The 17,553-nt window shown below is 42.5% G+C and overlaps 1 protein-coding gene across 1 annotated transcript in view; it reads right to left on the bottom strand.

Moving 5' to 3' along the window:
* XKR7 (XK related 7) overlaps window positions 1–17,553 on the bottom strand; it is a 110,051-nt gene that overhangs the window by 12,751 nt on the left and 79,747 nt on the right. Inside the window, exon 2 of the mRNA XM_078650445.1 lies at window positions 5,009–5,208. Within this exon, the coding sequence (XP_078506571.1) occupies window positions 5,009–5,208 (200 nt within the window). The remainder of the gene's footprint in view (window positions 1–5,008; window positions 5,209–17,553) is intronic.

Here is a 17,553-nt window from a genome sequence, read left to right as displayed (position 1 = left end):
TCACAGGGAAAAGCCAGGAAGGGTTCCACAGCGGTATGCGTACACGCGCCTGAGATACCCCTTCGGGGGTTGATTCGGGCACTATTCAAATACTACATTTACATTTACATTACCCGCCACCCTAATGTAAGATATTTGAGTACCTGAAGTGCTAGCAATACTCATACAAAGATGTAACCTTGTCATCCTGCTCCAGCCTCTTCTCACTGCAGGAGCTTTTCCAACTCTTGCAAAAGTCTAGACACTTTGAGCTCCAGCCAGATACATTAGAAATCATAGAGCACAGCTTGGACTGAATCATTTGTCTCAACCCACTCAACAGAGAGAAAACAAAGGCAACAACTAAAACTCCAACTGAGAGAAATCTTTGTGAGCATCCATACATCTTGTTTTGAGTCAGCTGTCGTGGGACATGTTCAACTACTTAACTCTTTTGACTTTTCTTTTTTCTTTACTACAAAAACCTCAAATGCAGGCCCGGTCTTGTGAAACATCCATCGGAAGAAGGCGGCTCTGTATATTGTAATCTGTTTGATATTATTTGGATATTTTACATCTGCATTGTAAGATTTATCGTGTTTTGTGAAGTTTTGTTTTGTTTGTGATCCTGTGCTCAGTTGCCAAGCATGATTTTAATGTGGCGGCCACATCAATCTAGCACAGAATGAAGAAATTAAGGGCCATATGTATCAAGCAAAATTGCATTCGCAAACCCCGAAATTCGCAGAATTTCGGCGTTTGCGAATGAGATTTTGCCAAATGGTATGTATTAAGGCAAAATAAGGAATTGCAAAATTTTCGATTCCTTATTTTGCGATTGCATTTAAGGAATCGCAAATTTTGAGATTCCTTAAATGCAATGTAAGAAGCATCAAAAAAGTGCAATTTGGCCTTAAGGAATCGCAAATTACCACCAACTTCAAGTTGGTGTTAATTTGCGATTTCTTTGAAAAATTCACTTTTTTGCATTTTTCAAAGTGCAATATGAAGCACATACATGCCCTTAGGGCATGTATGTGCACCCACATGTGCACCCATGCTTATTTCAGGGGTGCATCAGGGTGTCCTTTTGACACCCCTGCACCCTTGAAATTATTCTCAATTTGCGATTCTCAAATTGCGAATCGCAAATTGAGAATAACTTCCCATTCATTCCCAATGGCCTCCTGGCCCATAGAAATGAATGGGAAAGTATTCCTTAATTGCGATTCGCAATTTGCTAATCGCAATTAAGGAATATTAAAAAATCGCTTTAAAAATGTGATTTTTTTACATACATCCCTATTTGCATTTCTCAAATAGCGATTTCTAAAAAATCGCTATTTTAGAATCGCAAATCAGGATATTGATACATATGGCCTTTGGTGAACTAAGCCTTGGGACCTTTCCCGCTGGTGGAGATTTTGCTTCATATAACTAAATACAAACTAGTTTTTCCCTGTTTGACTGGGTTTCAGGGTATATGTCTGTATGTGTGCATGCATGCATGCGGTCCTAAATGGAGGGCTTTGATGACAGAGATTTTTAGACTTTTTTAGTAGCTGTCGCCATTGGTAACTGCTGCAGCCCATTTCCCCAACCCCCCGGCAACCATTGCATATGTCCGTGCATCTCAAATTTGGTTGCTATGGGTTAGCCACAAATGCTACAGTGAAGAAGAGATGAGAACTTATCCTAGAGTGGCTTCACCTGAGTTTGTTAACCTGGTCCCCACCAAAATGGATGAACCTAGCCGCCTATGCCACAGCACGTCCAAGCTAATCAGAAGATGATAATGTCTCAACTGAGAAACGCTTGGAAAACCTCTCTGGACTACACATAAGATGCACATCGCCATGCCAGACTAAATAGAACAAACACAAGGTGGTACACCTTGCTCCAGAATTAATGCATTCATATCTGTCAAAATAAGAAGATTCCCAAGCTTATGGAAACAATGTAAATATTGAGCTACTGCAATTTACTAGGCTTGTTAATCTTTTTTAAACAAAAGAGTTGCTTTTTCTTCAAAAGAAATAGCAGCGACTGGACATTCAGGTTATGGTGCATTGTTCAAGTATCAACTACATCTTAGTTTTTAAATCTCACCCTTCAAGAGTAGACTTTGACTGACTGACCACGCCAGGCTTTGAGAGTCAGTGCCCCAAAGGAAGGCTCTCTTCAGTTCTTTGAGATGCGCAGTAGTACCAGTCCCTGGGGTCCAGGGATGACTGGCAACCCTTATCACGAGGATAGGTCAGAACTTCTTACTTACCCCCAAACCTGGACAAATGGCCTGATTACATTCCTTCTGTTTCCTAAAGAAAAATCCCCAGACCTCTGGCAGAGGATGAATCCCCAAAGAGTACTTAGTCCCATTGAAACAAATCCTTTACAGTTCCTGATGTAATTGAGTCATACATAAAAAAGGCTGCTTATATGATCCAGGCACTCCCTACAGTACTGGTAAACATCAGTCTCAGGGGAATGTGAGAGGCAGGAAATGAACTCCTGCTGCACAGGTGAATGGCTGAGGAAAGCTGTCAGAGAAAAGGTCCTAGTTGTCAAAGAAAAATATGAATCTGGAAGAAATCATGAGACACATGAAGATTGTTTAAAAGGAGTTGTGGCAACTCAGCCGGGGGCGTAGTGGTCAATAGTGTACCTATGAATAGTGCAGCAAGGGCAGTGGCACCGGGGACCAGGGGGGCATTTGCATCCCAATAGGGGTGCTTCTCAACTACTCACCAGGACAAACAGGTATGGGGCTGGAATGCATTTGCACCTGGGCTTCATATCCTCATTAGAAGATGTGAACTATATTGTGCGGAGGTGCTTCAGACCAACCAAATAGTGAAAGTGAAAGTAGTGAAACAGAGGAGCAAGACAAAATAAAATAAAAAGTGGAAGCGAGAAGACGTGGTAAGAGAGCCCGTTAAAATATTTTAAAAAAACAGGGAGAATTTGTAAAATTATGTAAGAGAGAAAGAACAAAACATAAACAAAGTAAAAAAGGTACTCCCATGCAATACTAGGATGTGCTTCAGTTTTTTGTGTGTTTTTTTGCAGATTTTTATAGCCTGAACTCGACCCGGATGTATTGGAGCGCTTTACATGAGCACCGGTTACGTTACACAAGGACACATTCATTCAAGATCAGTGCCTCCCATTTATGCAATATCAGCACTTCGTGACATATACCATGAATGACCATAGCGTGAATGTTGGAGGGCACTCCTGTGAGGATAATGATATAAGTAGGCTGGCCATGCTTCTGGATTTGTTGGGACAGTCTTGGGGTTTTTCATCATCTGGCCCGCAGAATTCACTAAATTTAGCACATCAGTTAGCACATATGCAGGGGTGGCTGCTCTGTTGGAGCGGAGGAACCTCACCCCACTTAATACCCTCCATAACCCCATGAAAAAAAAAATGGTAATTTATTACCATTTCATTTTTCATCCCCATCCCATGCCAATCGTCAGGGCGGGGCACTGCTGAGTGACAGCAGCAGGGAGGAGGGTAGGCTGTCTGTGAACTTATTTTTAAAGTATGCGTGCCTTTTTGGTCGGCCGTCTTGAGACGGCCAGCCACACATGCGCACCTTAAACTTCTCCGACCCAGCTGTCTCCAGGGCGCTGTAGAGCGCTGAGTAAGGCAGCTCCCTCCAATCAGGGTGCTGCTTTCACAGCATGAGAGCAGTGCCTTGATTGGTCAAGGGAGTTTCAGGCTTCGGCTTCCAGTCCCTGTGGAGGTCGAGAGCGGTGGGCGTTGTGTATGCCTGGTAAGATTTTTTTATTTTATGTGCCCCCCCTCCTCCCACTTCCCGGTAGATGCCAGCGGCTTCTGCACATATCCTAGATTTAATTGAGGGTTGATTGAACACAGAGGGAAGCAACATTTCACGTGTTCCAAAACAAAATTAGTCAGCAACCCCTAGCAGAAAGTGGTTTACTAACACAATTAATACTTTGTGTAAAGATTGCATCTAAGTACCCTTAATGTCTCAATGCCTGTGCTTCCTATGCTGGCAAGTGCTGTCAATTAAGTTGTTCTGCGCCCTTCAACCTGTAGTCCTACATCTATGTTTGTGGAATGTCCTCGTTTTTTTTTAATCTGGTCTCTATAGAAAGGAGTGGGGGGAGGAATGCTAAACTGAATAGAAGGACTCGAGTGAAGAAGTAATATGAGGTGGCTAGGTTAGGATACAACTGGTAGCCCATTGGGAGTTTTACTAATGTCTACCTTATACACCACACCAGATGTCAATGTGAGAAGATAAATATGTGATTTATTATGAGATGAAGGGTCAGTGAAAGTCGTTTGTGGTTGCAAAGCCTGAAATTCGCCAGATCCAAACCTTTGTAACCACAACATAGTGCCGCAAAATGGTTTTATTGGTTCATTCTGAATCACAATTAGGAACGGCATAAAAGGGGTATTATCGCAATTGTGGTGGCACGGATGTGAATGACGTGATGAGGTCTTCTGGCCTTTGTAGTCCTACATCCCTGCATTTGCACCCATTTGTCTAGGCTCCCGTAATTCCTCCTGTTTCATTAATATTAAATGTTGTAATAATCTCATCACAAAATCTATATCCGAAGGGGGGTTTTGTGACCATGGATTTACTTACATATCTTTTATCACAGTTTTGGACCAGGGAGCCCACCATCCATATAGGGTCTTGAGCCCAAATATCCACGGACTCGATAATTCTCGTTTCGGTGCCTACTCGAATCACGGGTTCACACTCTGCAGCTCTGGGCATTAGCCTGCTTAATCTCCACTACGGCCCCCCTGTGGCGGGATGCCTGGCTTTCACCTTGGGGATGCCCATTACGGGTATCTCACAGGGAAAAAAGCCAGGACAGGTTCCCAAGGCAAGCGCCGAGATGCCTACGGGTAATCGAGTGCTGTATAAGACCGCATAATAATAATAATAATAATAATAATAATAATAAATAATAATATACCAAACAGCCAAAATGACCAGAGCACCATTGGAGTTGAGAAGGGAATACGTTACCCTGTAACAGATCGATTCGGCTCTGCTGGACCATGATGCTCAGCTGCAGGACCAGCTGAGGGGCGCTCTTCAGGAATGTTTCCAGGAGGCGCAGCATGCTGATGTCGGCACTCTCAAACATCATCCTCCAGTAGAAGTGTCTTTGCCGGTGCTCAGACTGCCAGCGGCTCTGTACTCCGAGGTAGAGGGCCCGCAGGTACCTGCAGAGTAGAGAAGAGACAAACAATCGGACAAGGAGTGAGTGTGGTTGTCTTGAGGTCAAAGAAGAGTTCTAGTGTTGAAGGCACTCAGGTGCCTTCTGATGAAGTAGACACAAGAGGCAAGACATAGGGTGAATATGTAAGCTGGGTGACGGGCCAGTATAAAAGTTACGCTGCTATCCATTGGTGCAAGAAGTTGGGCAGAGAGCGAGTGGGTCAAGATAGAGAGGAAAGAGATTCCCGCAGCCAAGAGAAAGCAAGAGATTAGACAGATGTGGATCAAAGCATGAATATCTGAACTCATAGACAGTCATGAAAGGGATAGAGATCAGAGAAAGGATGAGAATTGATATCTTCAGGCCAAGGTAGACATTGAGGTTAGAAGGTAAGGGCAGAAGGGGAGCGCAGAAAGCCAGCAACTCAGCAGACGCAAGCAGTGTACAAAGTAGGCATTTCCCAAGGACAATGAGGGCGGAGGACTGGGCAAAGGGCGAGGATGGAAATGTACAGATGATGGGAGAGGGCCAGGGTGCTTGTCTCATGGGCATTTGTAAAAGTGAGAGTTAAAATAAGAGACCACATGAAGAATGGGGTTTGGGATTTGGTGGGCACAGCACTGATGGTGGAGAACAGGAAGTTCTAAAGTATTGAAAGGCACTGCTCTCTGTCTAATACTTATGTGGAATAAGGCCGTTTGATTTTCTATTTGCACTCTACCCATGCCTTCAGTACAGCTGTGACATTGTTACTGCCAATGTCCTTGGAACAGTATTCATACCAGCTGTCTCTACAAGGAAACCCATGGTCTTCAATCATGTGATCTTCGGGAACTCTACTGATCTGTTAACTTTCACTCAAAGACTTTCACTGCTGAAGGCAGGAGAAATTTCAGTGTGAAAGTCTGGGCAAAAATAAGCAATTACTGGCAAAATCAGGACCCAAAATTACAGATTTCCATGGTATTTACTCAGTTCCTAGAAAGCCCAACTTGCAATAAGCCTCATTTCCACACCAACAGAATTAACAATCCACTCAGTATGGTTAACTCCATTTCCAGATCACTTGTAATAAGGGCTTATATGTTTCTTAAAATTTTTGTTAAGGAACAAGTTAAAGTCAGTGACTTTGGTAGCATTTTAGGACACCGAATGAGTAAGAGAAGTCTCAAATTTGCATATTTCCTCCAAAAGTTAAAGAGGCGGCTTTCACAAATAATGTTCAGCTCCAGGTTACCAATGTGATATGCAGTTCAGATTCAAAGTTTGAGGTTCAAAGATTGCAATTTCTAATTTGTAAACCACATTACCAAAATAATCATTATTTTTATTCTCAAAATGTTGGGGACTTAAAAACACAAAAATGCTGGACAGATTTACACTAATCCAAAAAAGCATACCAAATGCAGTGGCCTGTTTGCTCGTGCTCACTTTGGTGATGATCTTTACAGCATTTGTTGTGATATTCTTGACAGCAAGGCAATGTTTATCCCCAGCTCTCTAAAGCATTTTGTTCAAAAAGCATTTTAAGTGATGTATTTCATTATTTCAGATTTAGTAGTCACTTATGTCACAGCACAAAATTAGGAAGTAAAATTGAGTACCAGGATTAGTGTTATTGCCAAACTCAGGACTTTGAGATGTGCAAAAAAAATGAGGCATTAATTATGGTACACCGTTATTATGTTCCCTTGCACACTTTTCACTGCACAATACCAACCAACGTTTTGCTGGTGAAATCTTGACAGTTTGCAAAAGCGGGTAATGTTTAATATATCTGCATCACCTGTAGAGGGTTTACTGATGAGAGGAAGTGGTTTATTAGTTGGGGTGGGTAGAGGTCCACCACAAACAATAGAGTTACTGTCTTGTTAGGTCCAGTTAAAGGCTTCGTTAATTTAAACCTGAGCTTCACCCTTGGTATCTATTGCCGAGAGCAGACAGGCCTAACTTAGAGAAAATGTGTAAAGCATTTATATCAAAGCAGTTAAAAAGTCAGAAATTGAACACACTAATCATCCGACTCCAATTTAGAAAAAATATAAGTATAATTTCATGAACAAAATGACACCAAAATGATAAAAATCAATTAAAGGGAGCCAGAGATATGAATATTTAGGTAAAAATAGCACCCAAAAGATCAAAGTGCCAATGATAGTCTATGGTCACAGTAGACCGGGACCTAGGTGCAATTTCAGGTAGACTGCAATGGAGCACAGGACAGATAAACCAACCAGATTCAACTCGATCAGAGGTTTTACCTTGGAACTTAGGGCCCGATTAGGATAGTGGTTGGTTAGGTTTGTTGCCTATCTGACTTGTAAGACAAAAGCTGGGGCCGTTTTATAGGGCCACCTAGCATTTCCTTGTGACAGGGAAGGCCCCCTTGAAATAAATTGAGTTCCTGGGCAAACCCAAACTGGTCTTACTGTCAGGGGATCAAAAACACTTCCAGCATCAAAGCCTTTCTCGCACCTAATCAGGGGCTATACACTGGCTAGCCAACAGTTGGAGAGCTAAAGCAATTTATCCCCCCGGGTGCTTCAGGCTGGGAAAAGGTAACTTTCTAAAAGTTAGTTTACCGTAATAATTATTATAAATCCAATTTCATCATTGAGTTGGGCTTTTAATAAATATTAAAAATAGTTGTTTAATACTTTTTTTAGCTCGTCCCTAACCGGGAATGACAGAATTCATATTTAATATAGCTTCTCAGTGTTTCTCTATGGCCTAGCTTGCCATGCTACACTGAAAATATGTTTGGGGTGGTAGTCATTGTAAGGATATGTGCAGTTTAAATTTCTGCATGTCCTTTTAAATATCATGCACCCTGCCTTGTGGGCTACAAGCCTATAAAGTTGTGACTAAGTAATATCTAAAAGGAAGGATTTCTCATTTCAAAAACGGTTATTTTGACAGCTCAGCCTGCAGGTTTCAAACTGCAGCAGCCAGGCTAAAGCAGTATGCCTGGTGTCATGTTTGCCTGGCCACACTGGTTGGTGGCACAGTAGTGGTGTATTCCATGGTTGCCATTTAACTTTCCATGCCATAGGTGTATTTTGAGAATTAGATACAATTTCCTTTTAGGAAAGTTAAATATGCCAATCAGGAATTCGTCAATTTCAACATGTTTTAGGAGGGAGATTACATGCACTTGGGCCTAGTTAGCAGGGTCACAGTTCACAGAGCCAAAAAACAGCTGCATCAGTCCACAAAATATGTGGGTGACTATGCAAAAAGCAGCACTTTCTCACAACTGATAATACTTTTTTTGCAATAATGGTGATGTATATGGCGAAGTAGCTAACACATACATTTATTATCTGCACTCTACTCAGAATGAGCATTTTGTAAAAGTAATTCTTATTAAAAAAATTATGACAGTGTACAAGTCGTGTTATGTTATATAGTCCACAGAGACTCTCTAGTCAGTATATGTGCTATTCCCACATTTGTTTAGTGGTACTCATGTGAAAAATTATCTTTTCCCGGAATTATAATGGCTTCATTTCCGGTCTGTTTGCTTTGTGCATATTTACATACATTAATTGGTATGAACCTATATTTGTTGCCCTGAATGTGCATCCAGTGGAGCAAAGATGCCTTTGTTTGTCCGAATGTGCATTCATTTGTCTGAATACATTTCAATCAGAGCAAATGTACATTTATTTGGGCTTAGCTCCATAAACCTGTACCGCTAATGAAAGGCCTGAATCACAAAGTCATTTACAGCTCTGAGCCTACGTTTAAGGCCATATAAATATCGATTTCCACATGTCAGCCATTTACATAAGGATATCTTTCAATCTTTAACAATGTACAATTCTTTCCCAGGGGTGCATTCAATTATGCATTAGTAGGTGGGGAGTGACAGGAACAAGGTGTGGTTTTCATTTTAAAGCCACCCATTTCCACCTTCAACATGGTCTGAATTTTACAACAGAAAAGGGCTGAAGTAACTCCATTTTGAGGGTGGAAAGGCCAAAACCTGCCTAGAGAAAATTGCAGTTGCTGCAGCGATATGGAAATAGAGTACACCGCGTAATCTCACACAAGCGAGGGACATGAGTACCCTCTTTTGATCAAGGGATGGGAAAGTTCAGGAAGGATAGATCATTTGCGACCATTTTGGTAATCTTGGAAATATTCTGCAGGAGAGGAGACATGACCTATGACCTCTAATGCTACCAAGCAATAGTTACTTCTGGGAGGAGTAAACTGGTCAAGGGTGTAAAGGATGTCTGGCAAAAAACTCTAAACATTGGTAAAGAAGTAGCATCTGTCTAAATTAAGAGGCTGTGAAATAGAAACCTAGTTGCCATCTAAGAAAAGGGGAGTAACAGAATTGGCACAGAGCTCAAAGTGAGACCAAATAGGGTGAAAGAACGAGAGACTGAACTATCTGGCGACGTCACAGCAGTTCCCCCATAGAAAAAGAAAAAAGACTAATACAGAAGATTCGAATTGTTCTGGTAAAGGCCATACAGGGAACAGACAGGGACACAGAATCCACATTCATGCAGGCGCGTATAAAAACAGGATATCGATTTAAAGGCGCTCAGAGACATAGGATGGACGCCAATTCATCAATATGGCATACATTTTATGAAATGACACAGTGCAGGCTCTTCTTCCCAATGACACCACAGGGTTGACCCCAGGGCTAGCTAGAGTACCAAAGGGCAAGTCTAGAAGAGCAGGTGATATCCCTGACTACTACTAATTGAAGTCACTGAGAGAGAGGAAACAAACAGGTGATCACAAAGACAGCATTCAACCCACACAGATGAACTGAAAGACAAGATGCAGACAGACATAACTTATTAATGCAGTTTTCTAAAGCGCGAAATAACGTAAATACACCAGGACAATAAACACATTCCATATAATCAATTATTGATGAAGGGTCTTGTTACTGACGAGGGGCAGGTCCGCGTAACAGGGGAACTATGGGATAGAGTTATCTTGAAATACACAATATAACAATGTCTAATGGAATAAAATATAAATTAGCATTACTGGATATAATCCCAAAATAATTTTCAATCAAAACCTGAACATTAACTGTGGGTTAACCTAAAGTCCATAAACAGAATTCATTTCTGAACATTGTAAGCAATGCTTCAGGTTACACCTGCATGCCTAAATTTGAAATCCCTATTTACTTCACTACCCTTTCGCTCTGTGCTTTGCATGTACTTTTTGACTTTTTGCACTCTTCAGGCCGGTGAATCAAACATGAGAAAATTCTTTAATGAAATAAATGTTTGCAGTGTGTTTATCAGATTAATTTACAACACTTTGCAAGTACATTATTTTGAACATTAGACTCTGTCTGGACACGGCTCTTACGGAACCGAATCTTTCAGATAAATTCAGCATAAAAACCTTTTATAAGTATATCGTCAATGTCATTAATATTCTAGAGCACACCTGAACTTTACGGACGTAGTCACCAACGGGCTCCGGTAGATAATAATGGTGTGGTTTTTACAACCATGACAGTAAACTCCTTAGGCTATAATTCAGCAGACACTGATAAAGCAAACCCCTCTGTAGGAGGTTAGAAACACTAGTGTCCTCAGTTCAGAGCAAGATGCACCTAAAACATTCGAAAGCCCCTTGGCCATCTGGTAGTATATGCTGATCAAAAGGGGGAGGAGGAAATCCTGATCCTTCAGTTTCCTAATTTTAATCCAAATAATCAAATGGGGAAGGATCACTTGTCCTGCATGAACCAGGGTATGCAGGAGATAAACAAAGTGTCTCCGATAAAAAACCCTCATGCACGTGTTGGGAAGTATGGGTAGCGGTATATCTTGATTCTCCTCTCTTCCTACACGTGTGTACATAATCATAGGGTTAGTTTTGGTATGCAGCCTCCACCTGGAGGATCTTACCCATGGTTAAAAACAGTAGTGACCCAGTGATGTGGACAGTGTTCAGTTCAAAATACCCGTACAGCCAGATAATGAACTTTATTAATTCTGGATTCGGGTAGCCCCTCTAGGGGAATGCTAAAAAATAGTGCGTTCTATTGAAAAAATTAGGATTTCAGAACGCGCTAGCATTTTAGTGAATAATAAAAATGGCCGACATGTCGGTCATTTTTATTATTCACTAGAATGCTATATCAGAAGGAAAGTCTTGCATATATAACACCATTGTGACCACCTGGGGAGGGGGTGGAGAAAACTTTGGTGGGGGATTCAATTTCCTAATTTTCTTGCATTGGAAGTGGGGGCGGGGGGAGTTTTAGGTTGTAGAAACTTAAAATGACAACATTCTTAGCTTGAAAATTGGGAGTCTCTCGCCTAAATAGACAGCGTTGTTTTGTATAAAATCCATGGGGATGCTGCAGCACCCCCAAAATAACCATGCTAGATGTCAGAAGGTGAATGAGCTATAAAGAAGCCTTTAAGACGCATTTGCAATACGTCCAAAGACAGGGGTACAATGTCAGGCTGTCTACTGATAAAATAATGCTTATCCTTTTAAAAGGAATATTGGTCTTTAGTATTTTGCTGACTCTAAAGGGAGAGGAGTTTGATTAGCGAACTACGGACTATCTTGCTGGGGTACAGGGAGCGTGAAAGTAAAGCCTTTTTTAACATACAGCACAATTTAAATGCCTGTAAATGAAGTGTACACATACTTCAAACTGTATCGGCATCAACTTCAAGGAAAGCATACATGAGGCCCATTTTTAGTTCTGAAGTGTGATGGAACCAAAGATTTTAATAGAATCAAAGCAAATCAAGATATTTACTTGGTGAAGCACAAATGATATTTATTTGCTGAAACCTGTGTTCCACACATCGTTTGTGTGCTACATCATCTTATCAATAAAACCGTATGTCTGTGCAAATTTAGTGGAAATTGTGCTATCTTAAATGACAATGAGCTACCACACAATGCTTTAGTAATATATCTGGGACCGTATGTTCCAAAATACACCACCGGACACATGCTACTATTACCACTCTCTTGCTGAATGGGCGTGGCTCATTTACTACACTTGCGTTTTTGTGTGACACTTGGATTTTTCCCAGTCCTATGTCTTTTGTGAGGTAGCATTGGTGGCAGGACCTCCATTCCAAATTGTTCCAGCACCACTGTCCTCGGGATCCTTTCAGAACCTCTCTTGTTCCAACTGACAACTGATACTTAGATTCAAAAGCTCCAAGCATGCTCAACCTTCCGAATGCCTCTGGCTAGCTGTCCAATCAGAAGACCGCTATTCACAACAATGGAGCAACAGCACATTCCATTTATGCAGAAAACAGAAACTCCAAGTTTGAAAATCCAGATTCATAGTCACTCTCAAAACTAGTTAAGGTCAATCAAATAAATGCGTGAGAATTCATATAGAGAAACCGGCTACACAACATGTCTCTCTACAGGTACCGGCACAGGGTCAGACTGATTTGCATACGGCCATGTCTGAACTGGGGTGGCTGAGTGAGTTAAAGAACGGTGATGGATTAAACCCAGATCAGTTGACTGGGGTTGAGTGTTTGATTGGCTCAAACGCTCCGTCCATCATCCCCTTTTGTATCGCTTTGTTCGCGCTAAGTTGGCAGGGTATGCTCAGACGTGAGTCCCTTGCTCACTTGGCCACTGGATTCAAGATAGCCTGGCTGATGAGGATTTTGAATCCGAAACCGGTCCCAGGATGCTTGTTTCCGGTCCAGGGAAGACATGGCTGGGCAGTTCGGGCTGGACTGTTCTCATGAGGCACAGGGTCAGACTGATTTGCATACGGCCATGTCTGAACTGGGGTGGCTGAGTGAGCTAAAGAATGGTGATAGATTAAACCCAGATCAGTTGACTGGGGGTGAGTGTTTGATTGGCTCAAACGCTCCGTCCATCATCCCCTTTTGTATCGCTTTGTTCGCCCTAAATTGGCAGGGTATGCTCAGACGTGAGTCCCTTGCTCACTTGGCCACTGGATTCAAAATAGCCTGGCTGATGAGGATTATGAATCCGAAACGGGTCCCAGGATGCTTCTTTCCAGTCCAGGGAAGACATGGCTTGGCAGTTCGGGCTGGACTGTTCCCATGAGGCACAGGGTCAGACTGATTTGCATATGGCCATGTTTGAACTGGGGTGGCTGAGTGAGCTAAAGAATGGTGATGGATTAAACCCAGATCAGTTGACTGGGGGTGAGTGTTTGATTGGCTCAAACGCTCCGTCCATCATCCCTTTTGTATCGCTTTGTTCGCCCTAAGTTGGCAGTGTATGCTCAGACGTGAGTCCCTTGCTCACTTGGCCACTGGATTCAAGATAGCCTGGCTGATGAGGATTATGAATCCGAAACCGGTCCCAGGATGCTTGTTTCCGGTCCAGGGAAGACATGGCTTGGCAGTTCAGGCTGGACTATTCCCATGAGGCACAGGGTCAGACTGATTTGCATATGGCCATGTCTGAACTGGGGTGGCTGAGTGAGCTAAAGAATGGTGATGGATTAAACCCAGATCAGTTGACTGGGGGTGAGTGTTTGATTGGCTCAAACGCTCCGTCCATCATCCCCTTTTGTATCGCTTTGTTCTCCCTAAGTTGGCAGGGTATGCTCAGACGTGAGTCCCTTGCTCACTTGGCCACTGGATTCAAGATAGCCTGGCTGATGAGGATTATGAATCCGAAACCGGTCCCAGGATGCTTGTTTCCGGTCCAGGGAAGACATGGCTTGGCAGTTCAGGCTGGACTATTCCCATGAGGCACAGGGTCAGACTGATTTGCATATGGCCATGTCTGAACTGGGGTGGCTGAGTGAGCTAAAGAATGGTGATGGATTAAACCCAGATCAGTTGACTGGGGGTGAGTGTTTGATTGGCTCAAACGCTCCGTCCATCATCCCCTTTTGTATCGCATTGTTCGCCCTAAGTTGGCAGGGTATGCTCAGACGTGAGTCCCTTGCTCACTTGGCCACTGGATTCAAGATAGCCTGGCTGATGAGGATTATGAATCCGAAACCGGTCCCAGGATGCTTGTTTCCGGTCCAGGGAAGACATGGCTTGGCAGTTCGGGCTGGACTGTTCCCATGAGGCACAGGGAGGTGTGCCGCCGCGGCCAGGGCGACTGACGCTGGAATCTGGGGACCACGGTTCGATCCCCGGCTCCGGCGGCAGGTTAGCCCAGCACCATGTGACTCTGGGCAATAGCTCGCTTAATCTTCCCGACGGCCCCCAGCGCCTAGAGACCCTTACGGGTGATTGTGCGCTTTACAAATGTGGACTTTACTTTACTTTTTACTGACTTGCATATGGCCATGTCTGAACTGGGGTGGCTGAGTGAGCTAAAGAATGGTGATGGATTAAACCCAGATCAGTTGACTGGGGGTGAGTGTTTGATTGGCTCAAACGCTCCGTCCATCATCCCCTTTTGTATCGCTTTGTTCGCCCTAAATTGGCAGGGTATGCTCAGACGTGAGTCCCTTGCTCACTTGGCCACTGGAATCAAGATAGCCTGGCTGATGAGGATTATGAATCCGAAACCGGTCCCATGATGCTTGTTTCCGGTCCAGGGAAGACTTGGCTTGGCAGTTCGGGCTGGACTGTTCCCATGAGGCACCGGGTCAGACTGATTTGCATATGGCCATGTCTGAACTGGGGTGGCTGAGTGAGCTAAAGAATAGTGATGGATTAAACCCAGATCAGTTGACTGGGGGTGAGTGTTTGATTGGCTCAAACGCTCCGTCCATCATCCCCTTTTGTATCGCTTTGTTCGCCCTAAATTGGCAGGGTATGCTCAGACGCGAGTCCCTTGCTCACTTGGCCACTGGATTCAAGATAGCCTGGCTGATGAGGATTATGAATCCGAAACCGGTCCCAGGATGCTTGTTTCCGGTCCAGGGAAGACATGGCTTGGCAGTTCGGGCTGGACTGTTCCCATGAGGCACAGGGTCAGACTGATTTGCATATGGCCATGTCTGAACTGGGGTGGCTGAATGAGCTAAAGAATGGTGATGGATTAAACCCAGATCAGTTGACTGGGGGTGAGTGTTTGATTGGCTCAAACGCTCCGTCCATCATCCCCTTTTGTATCGCTTTCTACAGGTACCTCCATCACTTGTTCTTGAAACACACCTATTGCGATGTGATGAAGGACCGATGCAGGGATAAGAGCTAAGGTGAGGTGGAGCAAACACTACGGAGGTCGGCGTCACAAAAAACGCTTTTACTGCCGCCTCCAACTTTTACCAATCCAATGTTCTGATTAACCTAAAAGAAAGGTGTAGGGAAGGAGAGGAGGAAAAGAAAATGGGATCTGCAACAATAACAATGGATTGAATATGACCCATTTCAATTCTTTAAGATCAAAAGGTGACCATGGCAGTCATTTTTTAAGGATTTTCTCCTAGGTAAATACTTCAGGCAATCAGCAACAGATCCATAATCTACAGATCAAGTTTCTGCCTGCGAGAAACAAAGGAGACAAAAAAAAACTGGGGTTTGAACGCGCGAATTACTTTCCTCAGCAAAATGACTTATTTTGGACAAAATATGTCCATGGAACTGAATGTATCGAAGGAATGGACTTTTTGCAACTCGTGTCTGAATGAATGCAGGTTGCACATAATCTGACCTAAAGTTAAGCTTCAAAATCCATTCCTGGCCACCAGAAATGAATTCTCAATAATATATTTAAGGAGGACTTCACATATTCCGGGGAAACACACTTCTCGTTACAAAAGACACATTTCTTATTACACGTGAAAAAGAATGCAGAGAACCTTTTATGGTCTTGCTCAAGAGCCAGCCTTCATGAATAGATATTTTTTACTGGATTGAGGTCCCTATCTCCTTCACCTTTAAAAAGCCATTCTTCCTCATTCACTCTCCTCGCATTGCAGCAGGATCATCAATGTAGGCAACAACATTCTATTCTTCATCAACAAATGTTTCCTCCTTGGGTTTAGCACACCGCAATCTAGTTAAGCAGTTAGTTGACATCTGTGAACAGGTACATATGCAATGTCAAAAGTGCACTCTTGAAGCTTCATACTAAGGCTGAGAATACACATTGTTGAGGCCAATTCTCCTCCTGGTGACAAAATCTGCACCAAAGGCTAGTGATATCTATGTAGAGAAAATCTATTCTCCCACACAAAGTGGCTGAATTGGTTTGTGGCCCAAACATATGCAATTGGCTCATTTTCAATACAGAATGTTATCTTTCATATTCATTCAAATGTTTGGAGGAAACACCACTACTCATTCTTTCTTGCCAGAACTTTGGAAAAGAAATGCCCCCAAACCATATGTGCTCACATCAACACAAACAATACAGAGTTTCCTAATAGGAAAGGATTGTATAATTGGCACTTTGACAATACATGTGTAAAATAAGTCAAATGCACACTTTTATCCTGTTCCGCTTCTACTGCTATCTTTAGAAACATATATGAAGTTTCCAATACTGTGGCTAAATTCATTACAAAGTTAATATAGTAGTATATTAAAAAAATCAATGTGGCCCTGTTGCCAGGGGCTGTGGCATTTCTAATAGCATCCACCAAGAATTCTTTGGAAGCAACACACTTGGCAGAAACAGTGTGACCATGATAGTCCACCTGAGATTTGAACAACTTGTATTTTTCAGTAGATATGATGACTCAAAACTGTTCTAGGATATCAAAATATGTTCCTTCTTGTCTTTCATGAAGTCTAAACAACATCTTGAAAGCATCTTACATGCTCCTCCATATCCTTAAAAATATTATCTTCAAGTTGGAAGACAATGATGCTGATGCTAGACAGAAGGCATTTTTTGTTTTGAAAAACACCAAATGGAGTGATGAATGCTGTAGGAGGTCTAGAGTCTTTTGAAAGTTCAATCTGGTGGCAAGCCTTGTGGAGATCCAATGTAGATTAGACAGTTGCCCCACCCAGTAGAAACAAGAGTTTGTTAGTCTTTGGTAGAGGACGATTGTCCGCAGTGATCCATGTGTTTATAGAGATCAAAGATCTGCATATAGTTGCTAACGCGGGATTACTGGTTACTAATTATCTTACCAAATCCCATTTCCTGTCGACTGAATCGTTGGTACCTGTCTTGAGTAAAAGGTAATCTCGCAGTAAACAATCAATTTAAGAACTTACACCACTCTAAATGACCACTGACCAAAATTAAGTTTTAAAGATTTAATATAAAGTCAAAGATAACTGAAGATACAAACTTCTCAAAATGAGATTAAGAAGATAAATCGGTATCACTATGAACATGAACTTTTTGAATAATCTGAGTCTGAAAAACAGAATAATAAGTACAAGCTCGAAAACCATCAGGTTTGCCAAAATGGATATAAGTTGCAACCTCAAAGTCATTACAGAAAAGAAAATTAAGG

Source organism: Lissotriton helveticus, chromosome 7, assembly GCF_964261635.1.
Source record: "Lissotriton helveticus chromosome 7, aLisHel1.1, whole genome shotgun sequence".
In the NCBI taxonomy this organism is placed as follows: Eukaryota; Metazoa; Chordata; class Amphibia; order Caudata; family Salamandridae; genus Lissotriton; species Lissotriton helveticus.
The sequence above is the reverse complement of the archived record's forward strand: the minus strand, read 5'-3'. Positions and strand labels throughout refer to the sequence as shown.